Here is a 22,404-nt window from a genome sequence, read left to right as displayed (position 1 = left end):
AAAATACTGTGTATTGCCTGACACATATTTATGAAATGATATGTTATTTGTTATGTAATTATAGTGCATTTCTGACACTGACCACCTAGTGTTAGGCTCACCTTGCAGATGAAGGGCTCAGTGCCCTCACAAGATGCCCTCACCTCACAGCCATCCTCACGTTCAGAGAGTCTCAGGCCACCCACACTTCTGACGAACTGGCTACAAATTCAGGTGTTCCTACTGTCCTCATAGGTTCCATAATTTGCTACAATGACTCAGAGAACTCAGAAAAGTGCTAATCTTGCAATTATAGTTTTATTATAGGGGGAAAAAATACAAATTAGGACTAACCAAAGAAAGAGACATTTAGCCTGACCTGTGGTGGCGCAGTGGATAAAGTGTTGACCTGGCATGCTGTGGTCGCTGATTCGAAACCCTGGGCTTGCCTGTTTAAGGCACATGTGGGAGTTAATGCTTCCTGCTCCTCTCACCTCTCTCTCTTCTCTAAAATGAATAAAATCTTTTTTTTTTTAAAAGAAAGACATTTAGAGTGAATATGGGAAGGTCCCAAACATGCCGCTTCTGGGTTTTCTTCCTGTGGAGTCAGGTGGCATCACCTTCCTGGCTCACTGATGTGTAACAATGTAAGAATATTGTTAACCAGAGCTCACTGGAGCTTCATGTCCAGAGTTTATATCGAGGTTTCATTGCATAAGGATTGCCACATGATTTAAATCAGTCTCCAGTACCCAGCCCTCTAATCACACATTGGTCTTTCTGGCAGGACTGGCCCCCATTCTGAGGTGTTTCATTGGCGTAAACTGTCCAGGCACCTACATGAATAAAAAAGGCACTTGTTAACATGAACTATCAAGTATGGTTGGAGGGGCCCCATATGAATAAATAGGACACCTCAGTTACACTTGTGCATCCAAGGTTTTAGTGGATACTTCTCAGGAAACAGACAAAAGGACGCCAAGTCCTTTATTACACAGTAGTAATGTATTATACATCATATACTTTGTTATCTACCATGTAAGTAATATGTAACACATGTTAATATAAATTAAGAGTAATAGGGAAGCAGTTTCTTCATTCAAAAATATTAAGTGCTGTAATGCTGGTGGCCGAGGCCAGGCAGGTAGGTTCTCACTGGATTTGTGCAGACAGTAGAACTGCGGAGCAGGAAGCGTCGGGCTATACTGGTTTATTGGAGGCTCGCAAAGATGGGTGAGCAAATATGCAACAAAAGAAAAGAGCTAATAAAGGAAAATCTGCTTTTCACAGTAAGGGCAAGGGAGCAGGAAAAACCACACCTCACCTCACGGTGGCGGGAGAGTGGCTGGGGAATTGCTGCCCAGGGAAAGCGCCCACAACCTTACACAGACCACACACACGTGGCTTCCATGTGCTCCTGCACTCATCAGGCCAAGTGCTTGCAGCCGGAAAACACAGCTGTATTCCCCACTAGTGCCTACCACATGCTAGGTTTTATACTTTATTTGATATGCAGTGGCAAAACAAAAGCAGATTTATCTTGCCCTTTTGTGGTTTAGAGTATAGTGAGGAAGACAGAAAAATAAATGAGCACATGTATAATAACTTTTGATAAGTGCTACAAAGAAAGAAACAGATTGCAGTGATAAGTGGTCACAGTGATCAAGAAAGGCCAATCTGGTTGGAGTGTGTTTTGCTGGGAGAGAATAGAATGAGATGAAGTTAAGAGAGGGTGGGCAGGTCTTGAAGGATACTGTAAGGAATTCCCTGGTAAGAGGGGGTGGGCAGGTCTTGAAGGATATTGTAAGGAATTCCCTGGTAAGAGGGGGTGGGCAGGTCTTGAAGGATACTGTAAGGAATTCCCTGGTAAGAGGGGGTGGGCAGGTCTTGAAGGATACTGTAAGGAATTCCCTGGTAAAGAGTTTTTATTTTATTAGAAGTGTAATGGAAGATATTAAAGTATTTTAAGCAGGAGAATACCAGTTATTTCATCTTTTTATAACAAGTTTACTCTGATTGCTATATGGGGAATAGACTGTTGGAGGTTGAGAGTGAAAGTGAGAGGGTCATTGAGACCGTAAAGGAGGTTATGGTGGTAGGCGGGGGAACAGAGGCACTGGTGGAAGGTGGGTGCAGTAAGATGCGATGAGTGAGGGGGAGTGGGAGGGAACAAGTACAAGCCTCAGGAGTTTGATTAACTAGGTGAAGAGGAGTGAATGGAAATAGTAATTTTGAAATGCCTTTGGAACAGAACTGAACTGCTTAGTAATTGATGTCAGAAACTGAAAAATTATGTAGAAATATAGTTGTCAGCTGTATATTCTGCAGCTCAGTATATGTTATATTTGTTAGCTATTGCTCTGAGACAGTGATGGTTAAAAAATTGAAGGAGGAACTAGAGGAAGTAAACTCAGGTTCCTGGACAGTAGAAGAAATTATTAATTTTAACACCCAGTTATTTATTCAACAGACATTTATTGAAATCTTACTCTGTCCCAGGCATACTACCCATAGCTCCAATTACGTTCAAATCAAAAATCAGGATTAATATGGTGATGATAGACATTTAATACTCCACGAATAGAGATTTTGGTCTCCTGAAAACTGCACATTAAATTTGTTTTGTTGGCCAAAATAAGAGATATGATGCTAAAGCTTGCAAAAGTATCGTAGAAATTATTTTCTCTGTACTTTTCACCTCAGAGGCTCCTTGATATTAAGAACAAAGCCAGTCTGATTCCATTTAATTTGACAGATTTCCTGATTGTTTACTGTCACAAAGAATGTATGGTTGAGACTGTAGGATAATATGGTAGAAAGAACGTGGGATTTGATAAGGGAGTCCAGCATTCATATTGGATTCGTTGTCACTAGCTGTGTGACCTGGGGCGTGTTCAGTTTGTCTGAGCCTCATTTTCCTCAGCACTGCTTCCCTCTTTCCCATGGGACTTCAGGAAATAGAGATTGATAAAATTGTTCCTGCCCTAAAGAAGTTTAACATAAGTTGTGAGATAAAAGTAATGATAATATAAGCAAAATAGAATTTGTATTTTGAAAGATGTTTAAACAAAGTTCTTTAGATAGTCAAAGACAGATGTAATGTTCAATTCAAAGGAATTCACAAGGAATCTAGGATGAGTTGGCTTCCAAGCTGACCCTTGAAGGATGAACTTTGGATAGGTTGAGATGAGAGATGAAATCATTTCAGGTGGTGGGACCCATGTAAGCTTTAATGGTCTTGAGGGAAGGAACCATGGGTATCACCTGGAATAGTGGGAAACAGGTTCTTGAGGGAATTTGAGAGTGTAGAGCATTCAAAGCTAGAGAGAGACGTAGTTCTGAATTCAAGCTTTCCAGAGTTCTGGGGCAAAATGTGGCTATCTTTGTTTTCCAAACTACAGGATGTCTTAGGCAAGTTTGATTTAAAATAAGATCTGTTGGCATTCTAGAAGTAAGATTTTGGAATAGTAATTTGCCATATTCTTTCAAGTTTTCCAGAAGTTCTGGGGCAAAATGTGGCTATCTTTGTTTTCCAAACTATAGGATGTCTTAGGCAAGTTTGATTTAAAATAAGATCTCTCGGCATTCTAGAAGTAAGATTTTGGGATAGTAATTTGCCATATTCTTTCTTGCCTGAGACTTTAGTGTATTTTTATAAAATACATTAAAAACCAAATATGAAAGTTGCTTTTGAGGTCTGTAAGAATTCTGGATACAACTATGCAGCTATTTTATATTATAATTGTGAAGACCAAAAGTATAAAAAATGTCTGTATATGGTAATTAAAAAAATGAAACTGTATATATTGTATTTAGGTGGAAAAATAAGAATGAAAGATTCTTTTTATATTTTGCACTAAGTGAAAATAAGTACTGAGAGGAAAGCCTGTGCCTGTACCTTAGACATGTCTTTAAGCTGTGCAGTGCCTGTGCTAATGGCTAAGCTGTCTAGATCAGTTTCTCTACACAGCGAATCGAGGCTGGTGCCCCAGCCATCACTTAAAAACAACTAGCTCAGTGAACTGCAGCTTTTGGGTTAGTAGCCCATTAGATTGTCAAAAATTATTGAGGACTTCAAAGAGCTTTGGCTAGGTAGGTTATATAGCAATACTTATCATAATATAAATTAAAACTAAGAAAACTAAAATATCAACTCACTGAAAAATAGCAATCATTTCATGACATTTTAACACAAATAACATTTTTAAGAACTATTTTTTCAAAATAACTCAAACTTAGTATGTAGCATTGTTTTACATTTTTACAAATCTCTTTAATGTCTGGCTTAATAGAAAATGGTTGGATTCTCATGGCTACTTCTGCATTCAGTCTGCTGTGATATCACATGGCGTGCAGCCTCTGGAATACTGCTTTGTATAACGGGAATGAATGAGTGTGAAAGCAAATAACATCTTGGACATATAAAGTACTTTTGACCTTAAGGACCCTGAAAGAAGGATGGTGTCTTCAGGAGGGTGTTTTCAGATCCACTTCTGAACTGCTGACCTAGCACGTTTCTATTTTCTGCCTTCAAGCCTTACTTGCCTTAAGGCTCAGCTCAAATCCTGCTCCAAAGCCCCTGCCCAGTCCTTTTCTTATCTCCTTTCCTCTATGCAGCACACCATAGCATGTAATAACGCAGGGTTTGGTGGTAACTTTCTTATGTTTGTGTCTTATTTATAAAACTCTGTGTTCCTTGAGGATTGTACCCTGGTGTATATTCTTTTTGATTTCTATGGAGCTAAGCAGTAAACACTTGCTGAATTGAACCAAACTAGCATGTAACCAGTTTTTACTGGGGAAGTAGATAAGCTTTGCATTATCCCCCCAAAATTCGCCTGAATATAAATATCAAATTATTTATTCATTCAGTCTTTTAATACATTTACATTTCTAGCCAGATGTTGTGCTAGGTATTGGAGATAGTGAACGAGACAGATCTGTTTCTTATTTCATGCCATTATTGATCTTTTGGTCCAGTAGGGGATGTTGATAAATCACAATTACAGTTGCTTTGTTTAAATAGTGCTGTGATGGAGTAAGTACAGGGGACTGTGAGAACACTTTAGGCAATCTCTAACCTAGACGGGAGGAACCAGGAACATTAGCTTATAGGAAGACTTTTCTAAGGCAACAGCTGAAAGATATCCAGAAATCAGCTAAGCAAAGAGGCAAGAGGTTATGTGTTCCAGGCAGAGGATTAGCTTATTGATAGGGAGCTTGATGCATTTAGGGAATGTTCAGGGAATTTTATAGAGCTGCAAGGTTTTGTGATAGGGAATGGTGAGAGGTGAGCCTCAAGACGTAAGTAGGAACAGATATTAAAGGGTCTTGTTAAGTTTAGAGTTTATTTTGCAGGCACTGAGAAATCACTACTTTTTTTTTTTTTTAAAGAGAGATACATTAAGGGAGAAAGATGAGAAGTATCAACTTGTAGTTGCATCACTTTAGTTGTTCGTGGATTGCTTCTAATGGAGGTTGGGGCTCAAGCCAGTGACCTTGGGCTTCAAGCCAGTGACCATGGGATCATGTCTATGACCCTGTGCTCAAGCTGGTGAGCCTACGCTCGAGCCAGCTACCTTGGAGTTTCAAACTTGAGTCCTCAGCATCCCAGGTCAACTCTATCCACTGCGCCACTACTGGCTAGGCAGAGAAACCACTAATTTTAAGTGGAGATGGATGATTAGCTTTAGAAAGATCTCTTGACTATAGTGTGGAGATAACAATGCCATTCTATGTGTATACCTGCCCATTCATGTGGCAATATCAGTTTATTATATGATCAAATAAAGATTTCTAACGCTAATAGTTAACTAGGGGTTAATGAAAGTTTGAGAATAAACAGGTGAGGTAATTATTATTTAGTTCCAAGGTAGATGAGTTGTGGGGCAGCAAGTTTTTCCTTTGTAAAGATTTAACTTCTTTTCAGCTGTAGAAATGGGCAAATTACATTAATACTACATGACTGGTTTAGGTAATTGCATTAAGCAGTTGAGGGAGCCCAGTGCAGGTTCCCAGAAGGCTGCTTACAGCTGTGTAGATTTCACATCTGATGCTAGGATTTGCTTCAAAATAAAAAACAAAACTCCTTCACACCCTCCCCTTCAAACACATACCAGAAAACTAAAAACAACCAATAAATCCTCATATATAACATAAAATAAAAAAGAGCAAGAAAACTTTCTTGTGACACCCACTCAGAAATATACATTATTGAAAAGTGGGTTAATATTCTCTGAACAGTTCATTTGTCACTTTGATAGTCTTGTAAATGTCATGTAATCTACAATATTTATAGAATACAGGAATTCCTATTGAAGTAATATTGTTAAATATTGTTTTGCTGTTTGTGAACTAACAATTCCACATTTTTTTTCTAAAACAATAAATTTGGCCCATAATTTTTATACTGGTGGGATGCCATTTTTAAAGTGCTTAAAGAGAGAATAAAATATCCTGTTAAATTCATTAAGCTTATGTTATGCTTTTGGTGTAAAAAGACATGATTTATGTTGGTTCTTTTGGTTGTATTAGGGATAAATTTGCTGTATTTTTTTTCTGTATTTTTCTGAAGCCGGAAATGGGGAGAGACAGTCAGACAGACTCCCGCATGAGCCCGACCGGGATCCACCCGGCACACCCACCAGGGGCTACGCTCTGCCCCTCTGGGGCAGTCGCTCTGTTGCGACCAGAGCCACTCTAGCACCTGAGGCAGAGGCCAAGGAGCCATCCCCAGCTCCCGGGCCATCTTTGCTCCAATGGAGCCTCGCTGCAGGAGGGGAAGAGAGAGAGGAAGGAGAGGGGGAGGGGTGGAGAAGCAGATGGGCGCTTCTCCTGTGTGCCCTGGCCGGGAACCGAACCCGGGACTTCTGCACGCCAAGCTGACGCTCTACCACTGAGCCATCCGGCCAGGGCCTGTATTTTTTTTTTTAAAGAAGTAAATGGTATGTTTGGGATCTGAAACAGTGCATCTGAAGATAAATAATATTGTGCCCCTTTTCAGTAACAATTTGAGTGTAATATATACTTAGCCTTTCTTTGAAAAAGTGATACATTTTTGTTCTGCTTAAAAGTGACAGTCATACACCTAAGAAATATACATTTTCCAAAATAAGCACTAAAAATAGTTGTTTCCCTGTATAAAAGAGGTTAGGCATAAAAAGATGTTGGACATTTAAAAAACAATGTATTGTTACCTGTAGAGATTTAAATTGGGGTTCCTCATTCAAACCACAGAACACAGAAGATGATTTGAGTGACTGTTTTCTCAGTGCCACCAAAGATGAAACCTAACTAGTACCCCTCTGGATCCATAAGAAGTTAATTGTGTATATAGGTGCCTGGGGCATTAGGGCTTATTAATTCTTTTGAGGAATCTTTGAGAAGAGTTGTGTAAATTTTAATGAAGCTGTAAATTCACACACCAAAGCCATCTAGTATGTCCTGCTTTGATTAAGGTTAGTGGCTTTTCCTTTCATATCATCACTAGCATTTTCAGTACTGTCTTACATTATCACACTTATTAACCTTATCAACTAGTATTATACAGACAGTAGACCCAAATGTTTTAATGTGCTGCTGGGGTTTGAAGCTATTCTCAATTACTGATTTTGTCATCTCTCTGCAATGGGGACAATTGTCAGAGGAGATAATATTCTCAAATGTTCTCTTTAAATAAGCACAGTGCCGAGTTAAGTTTACTTTTCTAGGCCCATGGGAAACTGAGGGGCACCCGCATTCCCCTTTTGGTTTAACCAAAGTAACTGACAAATATTTACACCTTTAAAAAAGGACATTTCCTATTACTTGGCAACAGATCCACTATTAGTTGTTTTAAATTTTCTCCCATGATAAGAAAAGCTGCATGTCTGTGTACTTACTTTTTAATTTCTGTAGGTTAAATTTTTGGAGGATTTTGGGCCAATTTATAAACATGTCTTAAACTTTTATTACTGTTGTTAACCTACCCTCCAGAAAAATTATACTTTTTAAAAATATTTATTTCTCATTTGATAAAAAGAACATTTTTCATTAATGTACTTTTAAAAATCCTCTGGCTGTAAATTGTTTTTAAAATAGCCATAGTGGCTTGACCTGTGGTGGCGCAGTGGATAAAGCATCGATCTGGAGTGCTGAGGTCACCATTTCGAGACCCTGGGCTTGTCCAGTCAAGGCACATACAAGAAGCAACTATGAGTTGATGCTTCCCAATCCTCCCCCCTCCCTTTCTCTCTCTCTCTCCTCTCCCTAAAATCAATAAATAAAATCTTAAAAAAACACACGCCATAATGTACCTTTGCAAACCTCAGCATATACCAGATTTTTGTTTAATTATATGATTAGAATTCATTATGGGCATGCAGACCACTTCAGCTGCTTAAGAGCTTTTTATTAAATAGAAAAATATAAACTTAAAGATGTGGAGTGATGCAAAATCCTCCACACTTAATAAAAACGATTAGTATTTACTATTTTATATATATATTAATATTTATTATAAGTTATTAGTTGACAAGAATACCCATTTTTTCCATTTTAACTGTTTATAGTTTTTACAGGTTTGGGGGTAATAATGAAGCTCTTAATGTGACTGTTGCTAGGTCCATCAGTGGTGTATGCGCGCTTGGCTGGTGCTTCAACTAGTTTTCTGTCTTGCAAGATGATGAGTATGTACAAAACTATCAGGTTCCTCAATTAACCAGCAGCTCTCTGAGTACTCAGATTATAGGCTTAAAGGTAAACTACAGAGATATAAAGGAGCTTTAGAAATTGTATCCAGAATGCCTGAAGTTTTCACTCAATGTTCTTTACATTCTGGTGTCTGTGTTACTTGATTACATAAGTGTAATATCTGATGACTACTGTGTTGGTAATATAAAGGAGATAAGTAAGGTAAGATAGAGTAAGTCCCTTTTAATAAAATCTCCTAACCCTGAAATTCTTCCTAATTATAGCCATCTCATGGGTTCAGGTAAAACTTTAGAACAAAATAAATGATAATTAGAATTTTGTATCATTTTGTCTTTTTTGTTATTGCTGTTGCAGCTTTGTCCTTTTAATTATATTATATTTCAAAACATTTTGAAGTTGCCTGACTAGGCAATAGTGCAGTGGATAGAGTGTTGGCCTGGGATGCTAAGGACTCAGGTTCGAAACCCCAAGGTCACTGGCTTGAGTGCAGGTTCATCTAGCTTGAGTGCGGGGTTGCTGGCTTGAGCGTGGGATCAGAGACATGACCCCAGGGTTGCTGTCTTGAAGCCCAAGGTTGCTGGCTTGAGTAAGGGGTCACTCACTCTGCTGTAGCCCCCCCACCCCCCATCAAGGCACATATGAGAAAGCAATCAAAGAACAACTAAGGTGCCGCAATGAAGTATTGATGCTTCTTATCTCTCTCCTTTCCTATTTGTTTGTCCCTATCTGTCCCTGTCTCTGTCTCTCTCACTAAAAAACACACAAAAACAAAAAACAAAAAAAAAACCATTCTGAAGTTTAGTGTGCATTTAGTTCTTGTTTATTAAGAAAGAGTTCTTAAATGGAGTAAGATCTAAAAATTACTACCAGATAGAGAAAGCTTTGTTGTTTCTAAAAATAAAAGGGTCAGTAATCATTCTTTAATACAAGTAATAAATTGCATATTATTAAAACACATACCTGTTTGTATGTCAAATAATTGAGAGACTGATTTTCAGAAATCCTTGTTTTAATCTAGAATCTTAAACTTTCAGTTGACAGTTTCTTAATGAGCAAATGTACATTTATGCTTGGTTTCTAAAGTGTTACAAAGGTATTATGAACTTAAGGTTTAATATCTCTGTACTGTTCCCTTTGTATCAATTCCTTATATTGTAGTTATAAATCATAAGGAGTTGAGTATATATAGTTAGTGGTTCAGTGAACATTTGAGAAATCAATTGAATTTGAATTGTGATGTTTTATAAATGTGTTATTTGATAAAATGTAAAGCTTGCATTTTAAGTAAGAAATTTAAATAGCTCTTAGAAAATGTCATTTTATTTTCTTATTAAATTATCTGATCTATTTACTATTTAAGTTCAATAGCATAATTAATTTTGAATATGTTCTCACAGATTTACATGTAATAGTCAACAAATAGATTCTAGCCACTTGTGTGAAGTGGTTATTTAACCATGAAATAAGCTACATTTATTGCCATTGCCCTGTGGATATGTTCTTTCTGGCTCTATTGTCCATATTTGGTGGCTCTGCATGGAGAGCCAGGTGGTGCTAAAAAGCATCGCACAGTGAAGCGTGGATATATCTAGGTTCAACATTTGTCATCCCTTACTGCTGAAGGGAAGGGTAAAATCTGTTTTTCCATATGTTTATGCTTTTTTTTTTTTTTTGCCTACAGTTTGTCCAGATGGTCTTATGAACATTGTTTACTTTAGAATGCTATCCCAGATGTTTTGAAAATTGATGGGTAAATGTGCTACACAGATACATAAATCATTTGCATGTTATGGTTTAAAAATACTATTTGTTCTTATAACATTAAAATATAACTTATTTCTGGAAGTAATTTCCCAAGTGAATAGTAAATGTATATTATATATGTAAGGTATTTATATAGAGTTAATGTAATCTGTATAGTTTAGTTTCCCCAATCACTCTGTCTTATGTTAATAAGCTAAAAATTGTTATGGCAACACATATTAAGAATGTTAACTAAAGGAAATACTCTTGAAGAGTCATATTTGTTCAGGATTGCATATACTCAAATCTAAGAATCTTGCCCTACAATCTTTTTTTTTTTAAAGATTTTATTCATTTTAGAGAGGAGAGAGAGAGAGAGATAGAGAGAGAAGGGAAAGAGGGGGGAGGAGCAGGAAGCATCAACTCCCATATGTGCCTTGACCAGGCAAGCCCAGGGTTTTGAACCAGTGACCTCACTCAGCGTTTTAGGTTGATGCTTTATCCACTGCGCCACCACAGGTCAGGCTTGCCCTAATATCTTTTATGATTCTTCTCATTGTATACAAATCACAGAAGAGAAATTAGGTGGTAAAATAACAATGGATTAATTGAAAGATTACCATTATGACTGGGCAAATCCCTTAATTTGTTGTAAACTCAGTTTTGTAAGTGTAAAATAAGAGTAACAGCCTGTGCCAACGGATAGAGTAATGCATGAGTTTAATTACTCTTTCATCTTGAATATCTTACAAATCACCACAGAACCATCTAGTTGCAACAGCTATAGTGAGAGCCTGAAACCTTTCAGATAATAATGAAGAGATGGATTGCTCTCATTTGCAAACCCAGCCAGGATCACTATGGGGCTTCTACTTGTTTGTGTAGTGCTTTTTAAGCACTGACTGGCTTGTTTCATTTGCTGTTACATTCACTTGCAAGTTTGAATACTGGCCTTTTCTTGCTTCCTCTTTTCTCCATGCCTGGCCTCTGCACTTCAGTGACCTTCTCTATTAATTTGACTAGCCTTTGCCTCTAAGTTCTACTATAGGGTTTAATTGTTATCATTTATTGTAGGATTTGGAGGATAGTAAAGGAGATCTTGTTCTTCACTGTGTTAACTTGGAATTCTAGGGTTCAGAGTTAAAAACAACTCTTCAATATGTGACGTCCAATCACCACCAATAATGTTTAAAGAATAAGCAAAGAGAGCCCTGGCCAGGTGACTCAGGATAGAGCATTGTCCCAGCATGCTGAGGTCGTGGGTCCGATCCCTGGTCAGGGTACATATGAAAGGGAACCAATGAGTGCACAACTAAATGAAACTGATACTGGAAATACCAGCGTGTATGCTGCCTGTCACCAGTCAGCCAAATTAAGCAGAGACAGGGATTAAATTGTTATGGATGCTTTTTCAGAAGGTTTGGATCTGAGAAGATGGGCGTTATGTACCCAATGTAAAGCCAGAAGGCACGGGCAGGGCCACTATCACAGCAGCCGCCTGGCCCATGCAGGTTCGCATTGGATTCGGACAGTCGGTAAAGAAACCATGGAGCCAAAAACTGGTGGGCCATAGCCTTTAATCCTACCTTGCACCCGGCGGGCAAGTAAAAATACACACTGGGCTTCAAAACCCAGTCACACTCAGTGCTCACAAAGCCACTGACTTATCCGAGTTTCCTAGAATCAAAGGTTTCTAGCTCACCAGCCTTATTCTCCTCAGTTCCCCATCTCCTTCCTTATCCCAGATACAAACTCTACACAAACTGGCATCTCACCCAGCACTCCGCCATCTCGGCCGCTTCTCCTGGCCTCCTCCACGTGCCCCCCCCCCCCCCTCTGCTCTCTCTTCTAATGATAATCTCCCAGGAACCAAGAGCCCAAACTCCCGCTCTGCCCCCACTTCACACTGTAGCTTCACAACCTCCAATCCAATACACAAAGTAGGGAAGCCTCCAATACAAAGTCACCCCTCTGAGGCACGATTGGACTGCACCACCCCACATCAAAAAGGGTAGGAAAGGCTCAATCCCAAAACCAAGCCCCAGGCTACAAGGATCCTGCCTGCCCAGAGACACACATCAATATCACCTGGGCAACGCCATCCCTAACAAAGTGAGCACAATACATTCTATCTGCCCAACATACCCAAAGCTGTTTTTAACATCTTATCTCAAGCCAACTTTTTTATAAACGGAAGAAAAGGGGTAGATAAGGGGTTTTGGAATTCAAGGGAAAGTTAAACCAATGACAGTCTGTGGGTGTTCAGTCCCTGGAGTACAAAGGCTTTGCTTGCAGACCCCTGAGGCACAAAGGTGGATTGCTTGCAGGTCTGAAGTCTGGTAAGTCATTCAGGTATCCTAGTTCCTGGAACAAAGCTTTTACTTGCATTTATAATTAAGCCTATTGATTATAACTAAAGCTACTGTTATTCCAGCTAAAATTTTAACTCTTGAGTTCCCTTTATCAGAACAACTATGTGGAATGAGTTGATGCTTCTCTCTCTCTTTTTCTCCGTTCTTCCTCTTCCCTTTCCCCTCACTCCCCTATTTACCTTATCCCCCCTTACCCCATCTCTGAAATCAATGGAAAAAATAAATGAAAAAAAAACTAAGCAAACAGGAATAAAGGGAAGATCAGGTAATAGCTTTTATGAAAAAAGATTGCATCATAGGATAAAAGAAAAGACTTGAAAGAAAAGTATTTTCCATGCAATTAATTTACTTAATCATAGAAACATCTTAGAAACCACCAATTTATTTTTCTCAAGGAGATATTCCACATGTTGAAAAGAAAAGCCAAGAAATTATGAAAACCACAAATCCAATGTAAAAGGCAAAACTTATTAGCAGTTCAGAAAATTCAATTAGAAGTAGAGACAAACTTGAGGAATAAAACTGTAAAGCCAGCAGCCAAGGCCAGGACCACTATCACAGCAGCCTGGCCCATGCAGGTTCGCATTGGATTCGGACAGTCGGTAAAGAAACAGCGGAGCCAAGAACTGGTGGGCCATAGCCTTTAATCCTACCTTGCACCCGGCGGGCAAGTAAAAATACACACTGGGCTCCAAAACCCAGTCACATTCAGTGCTCACAAAGCCACTGACTTATCCGAGTTTCCTAGAATCAAAGGTTTCTAGCTCACCAGACTTATTCACCTCTGTTCCCCATCTCCTTCCTTATCCCAGATACAAACTCTGTACAAACTGGCATCTCACTCAGCACTCCACCATCTTGGCTGCTTCTCCTGGCCTCCTCCACGTGGCCTTTCTCTGCTCTCCTCTGCTCTCTCTTCTAATGATAATCTCAGGAACCAAGCACCAAGTCCTGTTCTGCCTCCATTTTATAGTGTAGAAATCCAAACCCTTAATCCAATATACATAATAGGGAAGTCTCTAATACAAAGTCACTTCTCTGAGGCATGATAGGATTGTACCACCCTACATCAAAAAGGGTGGGAAAGGCTTAATCCCAAAACCAAGCCCCAGGCTACAAGGATCCCCAACACACATTAATATCACCTGGGCGAGGGCCTCCTTGTGTCATCTTTAACAAAGTGAGCATAATACATTTTATCTGCCCAACAAAAACCTTAAAGTACAGGAAATGATTAAAGAGAAGAAAAAAACTAAGAGCAGATAAGCAAGGGACCTGAGGGATCGCTCATGAAGATGCAGATTTTGGCACAAATAATTTTTGATGGGCTCCTTGGGACTGTTTTTCACACATGTAGTGTTTACCATGCCAGGTACTTTACAAAATAGCTCATTTAATCCTTATGAAAAGTCTGTGAGAAAATGTGTTAATTATCTCACTTGATTGATGAGTCCCATCTTTAAATGCCTTTTTTTGGAGGGTTGGCCAAAAGTCAAATGTGCCAGCTCAAACTTTGTTTGAACCAGTAGGATGTGCATGACGTCAGTGTGCTAGTATCTAAAACTAAAGTTTCTCCTTATGGTGATTGTTTCTTGCTCCTGTCCTGAAAGTGTGGCCACATCCACCCCTGTTCATCTCCCTTAATGCTTTTTGTACAAAGAGGAAGGATGTCTTAGCTTATTTTCTGTTAAGAGCTCATCATGGAGGGCTATAAGTCTACTGTATTTACTGTTTAATCTTATAGGTTTTCATTTATATTAAATTTTTATTATGTACTTCCCAAGGTGATACCTGTGTGGTAGTAAGAGTAGCCATAAGATACATTTGCTGATCTCCATTAATCTGATTGGAGGGCCAAACAGCTAAACGTTCAAGTTAATTAGCACTGCAAGGCAACATTTCAGTATTAGATGAATAAAATATATGTGTAAAGAACTATAAAATCTGAGTGTTGAAAGGAAGTAAAAGAACATTTAGTTAAAACCAAAAGATTTGAGCCTGACTGGTGGTAGTACTGATCATTGACTTGGGACACTGAGGTCCCAGATTTGCAACCCCAAGGTCACCAGCTTGAGTGTGGGCTGATCTGGCTCACCAGTTTGAGCACAGGGTCACTGGCTGGAGCATGGGATCACTGGTTTGAGCTCAAAGGTCACTGTCTTGAGGCCAAGGTTGCTGGCTTGAGCAAGGGGTCACTGGCTTGGCTGGAGCCCCCCACCCCCGTCAGGGTACATATGAGAAGCAATCAAAGAACAACTAAAGTGCTGCATCTATGAGTTGGTGCTTCTCTTCTTTCTCTTTCTCTCACTCAAAAACAAAACAAAACAACCAAAAGACTTGAGAACTTGGGAATTTCCTGTCAAACTTTAAATAATAATGACTCAGAAAGTAATCTGTTAATAGATATAATTAATCATGTTCATAAATGTTAGGAATTATTCTTTATTTTTATATTGTTATTAAACATGATACTATAATTTGTAGACTTGCATTAATTATACAGTTTAGTAAGCCCAAAATATGCAGTATGTACTATATACTTAGATTTTTTTTTTTTTTTTCATTTTTCTGAAGCTGGAAACAGGGAGAGACAGTCAGACAGACTCCCGCATGCACCCGACTGGGATCCACCCGGCACGCCCACCAGGGGCAACGCTCTGCCCACCAGGGGGCGATGCTCTGCCCATCCTGGGCGTTGCCATGTTGCGACCAGAGCCACTCTAGCACCTGGGGCAGAGGCCACAGAGCCATCCCCAGCGCCTGGGCCATCTTTGCTCCAATGGAGCCTTGGCTGCGGGAGGGGAAGAGAGAGACAGAGAGGAAAGCGCGGTGGAGGGGTGGAGAAGCAAATGGGCGCTTCTCCTGTGTGCCCTGGCTGGGAATCGAACCCGGGTCCTCCGCACGCTAGGCCGACGCTCTACTGCTGAGCCAACTGGCCAGGGCTAGATATTTTACCTTTTATAATTCTGTTAATTTTTAAAAACTTTTTATTTGACAATTTCAAATGTAGAAAAGTTGCAAGAATAACACAAAAAATTGCCACTCTGTGATGATATTCTAATTTCATTTTTTGCTACTCAGGGTTCTCTTATAAAGAAGTTTTCTCTCTTTTATCCTCATTTGAAAATTTATTATCAATTCAGAATCACTTTCATTTTGTTCAGTGAATAATAATAATCTATTAGTTCCCTTCTTTATTTTTATGTTCAAATTTTCCCACATAGAAGTAGGAACCTATTAAAACTTGCACTTGTGTATTTTGACATATTCATCACCTTTTTTTTTTAGCACCTTCCTTATTTTCAGGCACAGCAATAATGTTAGTGACCATTTTGCTTCTGTGCTGTTCCAGATTAAGAATCGGCCTTTTCTTTAAGGAGTCTACATTCTTTTTAGTAGGGAATGGTATTTAGAAACCATGATATGGCCTGACCTGTGGTGGCGCAGTGGATAAAGCGTCGACCTGGAATGCTGAGGTTGCCGGTTCAAAACCCTGGCCTTGCCCGGTCAAGGCATGTATGGGAGTTGAAGCTTCCTGCTCCTCCCCCCTTCTCTCTCTCTCTCTCTCTCTCTCTCTCCTCTAAAATGAATGAATAAATAAAAATAATTTTTAAAAAAAGAAACCATGATATGGATAGTTTGCACTTGTTTTTTTACTTCTTTTTATTTAATTTTTTATATCATCTGGAATTTATTCTGCAATGTGGTATGAGGCACAGATATATATATTAAAATGAATTAAAATTAATTGCTTTAGCACTAAGATGACAAAATTCAAGACATTTATTTGTGTTTGTGTTTCTGCCGTTCAGGAATACTGATTTAGGGGAAACATTTAATTTCAAATAATGTATTTGAATTATGTCAAATGATATATATTTAATTGTACATTTCATATCAGTTATATTTTCTCAAACTTAGGTTCATTTTCTAGAATCATAAAACTTTGTGAAGAAAAATGTGAAACAGGTGAAAAAAAGAAGGGAAGAAAAGGCAGCAGTGTAACATCTGTTAAAGGAATTACCAATTTAGGAAATACTTGCTTTTTTAATGCAGTTATGCAGGTAAGAGCCATCAGAAAGCTTTGTGAAACAAAAGATAATTTTAATTTATATTTGTTTGCAAACCTGTAGAAAGACTAAATGTTTATCTAGAAATTTGTTGGGTTTTTGTTTTGTTTTAGGCCTTATTTAGCTATTTCGTGCACATACTTAAACTTTCTTTTTCCATAATGCTTCTTAAGTGTTTTCTCTGTGTTTTACAATGACTCTGTGAATAATAGTGACATTTATTGTTACTCTGTCAGTAATAGTGACATTTATTAAATGTAAAATGTATTCAATTAAATCTTTTACTTAAAAATTTTTTGCTTTCCTAGATGAAACTTTGAGAGAGTAATTTATTCCATAAAATCAGAGGCACAGTATACCTGAGTCAGAAGACTTTACTTTTGTTTTCTTTTAGAACTTGGCACAGTCTTACATTCTGATGGAAATAATGAATGAGATCAAAGAAAGTGGTATAAAACTTAAGATTTTTCCTCCATCAGACTCTCAGCTGGTAAGAACTGTAATTATCTGGATAATCACTATTTTGAGATGAGCCACTGATGTTGCTGAAACCTATCTTTCCTGTTTCTCAGAACTATCAACTGAGATGGAGGTCAGAGAATTTGAAAAATAATTCAGAAGTATTTGTGAAAATCAGTTTTAAAACTTCTAAAATCGTAACTAAGATATATTTCAAACACATAGGTCAAACAAAACAAAAATACTGCGATAACTGTCAAACATACCAGAATTAATAAAAGGAGTTTGCCTTTTGTTGAACAAAATGTCTAGGACTGTTTTGTGGTTATTGGTGTCATTTGCTTAAATATAGCATTTTTGTTATATAAAGACATATTTAGCCTGACCAGGCAGTGGTGCAGTGCATAGAGCGTCGGACTGGGATGCGCAGGACCCAGGTTCGAAACCCTAAGGTTGCCGGCTTGAGCACAGGCTCACCAGCTTGAGTGCCAGGTTGCTGGCTGAGCATGGGGTCATAAACATGACCCCATGGTCATTGGCTTGAACCCAAAGGTCGCTGGCTTGAGCATGGGGTCACTGGCTCAGCTGGAGCTCCCCAGTGAAGGCACATATGAGAAAGCAATCAATGAACAACTACGGTGCCGCAACAAAGAGTTTATGCTTCTCATCTCTCTCTGTCTGTCTGTCCCTATATGTCCCTTTCTCTTACTCTTTCTCTGTCTTTGACAAGAAAAAAAAGATGATTTTCCCCCCCAAATCAAGAAGCAGGAGGCAGCAGGCAGACAGACTCTCCCATGCGCCTGACTGGGATCCACCCGGCATGCCCACCAGGGAGCAATGCTCTGCCCATCTGGGCTGTTGCTCTGCTGCATCCAGAGCCATTCTAGCGCCTGAGGTGGAAGCTATGGAGCCATCCTCAGCGCCTGGGCCAACTTTGCTCCGATGGAGCCTTGGCTGTGGGAAGGGAAGAGAGAGAGAGAGAGAGAAAGGAGAGGAGGAAGGGTGGAGAAGCAGATGAGCTCTTCTCCTGTGTGCCCTGGCTGGGAATCGAACTCGGGACTTCCACACCCTGGGCCCATGCTCTACTGCTGAGCCAACCGGCCAGGGCAAGACATTTAATTTTACTAGCATCTAACAGTATTTTTGAAGCCTAATGTGATGGTAGATTTTTAAGCTAATGGCGAGGAAAATAAGATTCAGAAGTTGGCCTGGTACCCACAGTTAGGCCATGGTATTCAAACAATCTCATGGAATACCAACCCAGACTGCTTTGACTCTCCACTGAATTATGCAACTAGAGCCAAAAATCCAATATAGGTTCTTTCAAATACCCTCTTGTTGAGACAGCCCACGTTTCCCCTTGGTTTGTGCTCTCCTGCAGTGCAACAAGTAATTAGCCCGTCTTGTTCAACTGCAGGGGTATTCCTGGTGGTCTTTGGCTAGAGGGAATTGGCACTACTAATAATGATTTTAGTTAGAAATTGATGTGTGTGTGTTTTAGAGGAAGGAAGAATATAAGTATAGTTCATGTTCTGGCTTTCAAAAACACTTAAGAAAGAATAATTCTATAAACTTTTAGCACAATGTAATAATCTTAGATTTTTATTCCAAGAAGGCCATTTTGAAAGAAGGCTTTTTGTTGAAAAGTCAGACTCCAAAGTCATTACCTGTTCAGCCCCTTAAAATATTTTGAGTAGATCCCAATGCCCTCTTCTAAAGTGAGGACTAACTACTTCACTAGGTGGAAGTTAAAGCGTAGTCATTTGAAAAGATTTTCTCTGAAATGTGAATGTTAAGTTTGACTACTTCACCTGTGGAGTTGTGTCTCAACATTACTATATGGCAGTTATATTAGAATTTATCTCTTTAGGTTTCTGTCATTCTCAAAGGGAAATTTTCAGTCTTAGGTCTTGCATTTAAGACATAGTGTTGACCTGAGTTGTGAGACTATCTGTGTAGATCACTACTCTTTCAAACATCAATTTTACTTTGCCTGACCAGGCGGTGGCGCAGTGGATAGAGCGTCGCTCATCTGGTTTGAGCAAAAAGCTCACCAGCTTGGACCCAAGGTTGCTGGCTCCAGCAAGGGGTTACTTGGTCTGCTGAAGGCCTGCGATCAAGGCACATATGAGAAAGCAATCAATGAACAACTAAGGTGTTGCAATGTGCAATGAAAAACTAATGATGGATGCTTCTCATCTCTCTCTCTTCCTGTCTGACTGTCCCTGTCTATCTCTCTCTCTGAAAAAAACAAAAAACAAAAAACACATCAATTTTACTTTGTCCTTTTTAATCTGTATGCCTTTTTTTTCTTTTTTTAACCTCATTGTGCTGGCTTAAACCACAAGTAATAATTTGAAAAGAATTGATAAGAGTAGACACCATTGCCTTAATCCCTAAATTAGAGCAGAAACATTTAGTTTTTCAGTATTGTTAAGAATGAAGTTAAGTTAACTGTAGGTTTTTCATAGGTGTTCTTTGTAAGGTTGAGAACATTACCTTGTATTCCTGGTTTTCTGAGAGTTTTATCATCAATGGATGTTGAGTTTTGTCAAATGCTTTTCCTGTATCTGTTGAGGTTATATAGTTTTTCTTCTCTATTCTCTGTGAATGTGGCAAATTACATTGATTTTCAAATCTATCTGGTATTCAAACCCCACTTAATTATGATGTACTATCATACTTACAGGTTGATGGATTCAATTTGTTAATATTTATGTGCATCTCAGCACTGTGCTTACTTTTAAAAACTACTAGTAAATAATTTGATCAAACTAAAGTATTCATACAGACTAGTGTACATCATAATTGTACAGATGATAGATTTTCACAAAGTGAACACACTGAACTGAAACTAACCAACATTTTGCCTAAGAAACAGGACCTGCCCTGTCCAGAGAGCTTGGTTGATTAGAGCATCATCCAAAGCACAGAGATTGCTGTTCAGTCCTCGGTCAGGGCACATACTGGAACAGATTGATGTTCCTGTGTGCTTTTAAAAACAAAGTTTATTTTTTTTATTTTTAACAAGAGAGACAGACAGAGGGAGGGACAGACAAGCAAGAAGGGGGATGAGAAACAATTCTTTGTTGCAGCACCTTAGTTGTTCATTGACTGCTTTCTCATATGTGCCTTGATGGGAGGGGGGGTTCCAGCAGAGCGAGTGACACCTTGCTCAAGCCAGTGACCCTGCGCTCAAGCTGTCAAGCCCATGCTCAACCCAGATGAACCCGTGCTCAAGCTGGCCACCTTGGAGTTTTGAACCTGAGTCTTTTGCATCCCAGTCCAACACTCTATCCACTGTGCCACCACCTGGTCAGGTTAAAAATGAAGGTTATTAACTCACTTAATTCTGAAGATGTTTTTATTTTGTCTAAAAATGCTTCATTTAGGGATGGAAGATACTACACCTTAGTGTTTGGGCTTTGAAATTGCCTTATATTTTACTTTTGAGTAATCGATTTCAATTACTTAACATGGCAGAAAGCATTTTTGATACTCAGAAGCTATGGGGAATTATAACCTGTCCTTTCTGTGGTTTCAGCCAGATGATGGATTTTTAAGGAGAGTTGGTATGAAACACATATGTAACATGCATATCATGAATACATGAATGAGACAAGATAAGATACTGTAATGTTTGAGGATTACATTTGGGATCTGCTTTTTATTCATTCTGCATAAGGAGAGGGGATTACTGGTGAAAATAATGTTTTAGAAAACAAAACTGGGTGGGGAAAGAAGATGTGGCACATATACACCATGGTATACTACTCAGCCATAAGAAATGATGACATCGGATCATTTACAACAAAATGGTGGGATCTTGGTAACATCATACGGAGTGAAATAAGTAAATCAGAAAAAAACAAGAACTGCAGGATTCCATACATTGGTGGAACACAAAAACGAGACTAAGAGACATGGACAAGAGTGTGGTGGTTACGGGGTGTGGGGGGAGGGGAGGGGGGAGGGGGGAGGGGGAGGGGCACAAAGGAAACTAGATAGAAGGTGACGGAGGACAATCTGACTTTGGGTGATGGATATGCAACATAATTGAATCACAAGATAACCTGGACATGTTTTCTTCGAAAATATGTACCCTGATTTATTGATGTCACCCCATTAAAATTAATAAAAATTTATTTATTAAAAAAATGTGTAAAGCAACATTAAAAAAAAAAGCTTGGTGGGAAAAAAAATCTAGATAAAGTATGTTGATCCCTCACACAATTTAAGCTCTTTTGTCAAGCTTTTTATCTCTCCCTTTAAAGGAGAGAGATGGCATACCAATCTGGTAACATAATTTCCCATTCCTTATTTAATGGTAAAATATTTGAGGAAAAGAAAGGTATGGAGTTTTGTTAATAAATGTAATTTATGACTATTTTTGAAGATGTAAAAATATCAAGTAGATTAATAATTTTACTTTTAAGAGCATATTAAGGGACAGGTACTACCAACTAAAGATTAGTGATTTCATTTTTTTTTAAAATTTTTTATTAATTTTAATTTACTGTGTTAACATGAATTCAAGTGTCCCACTCAATATAACTCTCATCTCCACCCCTTTGTCCCTCATTACTCCCCCTTTGTCCCCCTTCCCCTCACTCCCTCCCCCCTTCCTTTTGGGATTTGCTGTCCTGTTATCTGTATCTATGTGTTATGTGATATAAATTCACTAATCCCTTCACCTTCTCTGATCTCATCCCCTCATCCCCCTTCCCTCTGACAGCTGTCCCTCTGCTCCCTGTGACCCCGCCTCTGCCTCTATTCCGTACCTCAGTTCACCTTGTTCATTAGATTCCACATATAAGTGAGATCATATGGATTTCATTCTTAAGCTAGTGGTTTTATTAAGTAAAGGACAGATGATATGAGAATACCTATGTTCTTTAAAATAAGGCATTTAATTCCATTTTTATATATTTTATATATGAGGGAATATTTCTTAATACATTTGAGTTAATTTACTGTCCTCATTTAAACAAAATATAACTTTTATTTTAAAATAATATGGCCTGACCAGGTGGTGCAGTGGATAGAGCATCAGACTGAAACACTGAGGACCATGGTTCAAAACCCCAAGG

At 38.7% G+C, this 22,404-nt stretch overlaps 1 protein-coding gene across 5 annotated transcripts in view; it reads left to right on the top strand.

Annotated features, from left to right (window-relative positions):
- Positions 1 to 22,404, top strand: part of USP45 (ubiquitin specific peptidase 45) — an 81,810-nt gene that overhangs the window by 16,515 nt on the left and 42,891 nt on the right. For 3 of the 5 annotated variants that reach the window (XM_066254430.1, XM_066254431.1, XM_066254426.1), the window contains exons 6-7: positions 16,707 to 16,849; positions 17,250 to 17,345. The exons of 1 other annotated variant lie outside the window; for it this stretch is intronic. In XM_066254430.1, the coding sequence (XP_066110527.1) occupies positions 16,707 to 16,849; positions 17,250 to 17,345 (239 nt within the window). The remainder of the gene's footprint in view (positions 1 to 16,706; positions 16,850 to 17,249; positions 17,346 to 22,404) is intronic. One more of the 5 variants, XM_066254433.1, reaches the window with a different exon arrangement.

Source organism: Saccopteryx bilineata, chromosome 1 (assembly GCF_036850765.1).
Source record: "Saccopteryx bilineata isolate mSacBil1 chromosome 1, mSacBil1_pri_phased_curated, whole genome shotgun sequence".
Classification (NCBI taxonomy): Eukaryota; Metazoa; Chordata; class Mammalia; order Chiroptera; family Emballonuridae; genus Saccopteryx; species Saccopteryx bilineata.
This window is presented reverse-complemented; position numbering and strand designations above follow the sequence as displayed.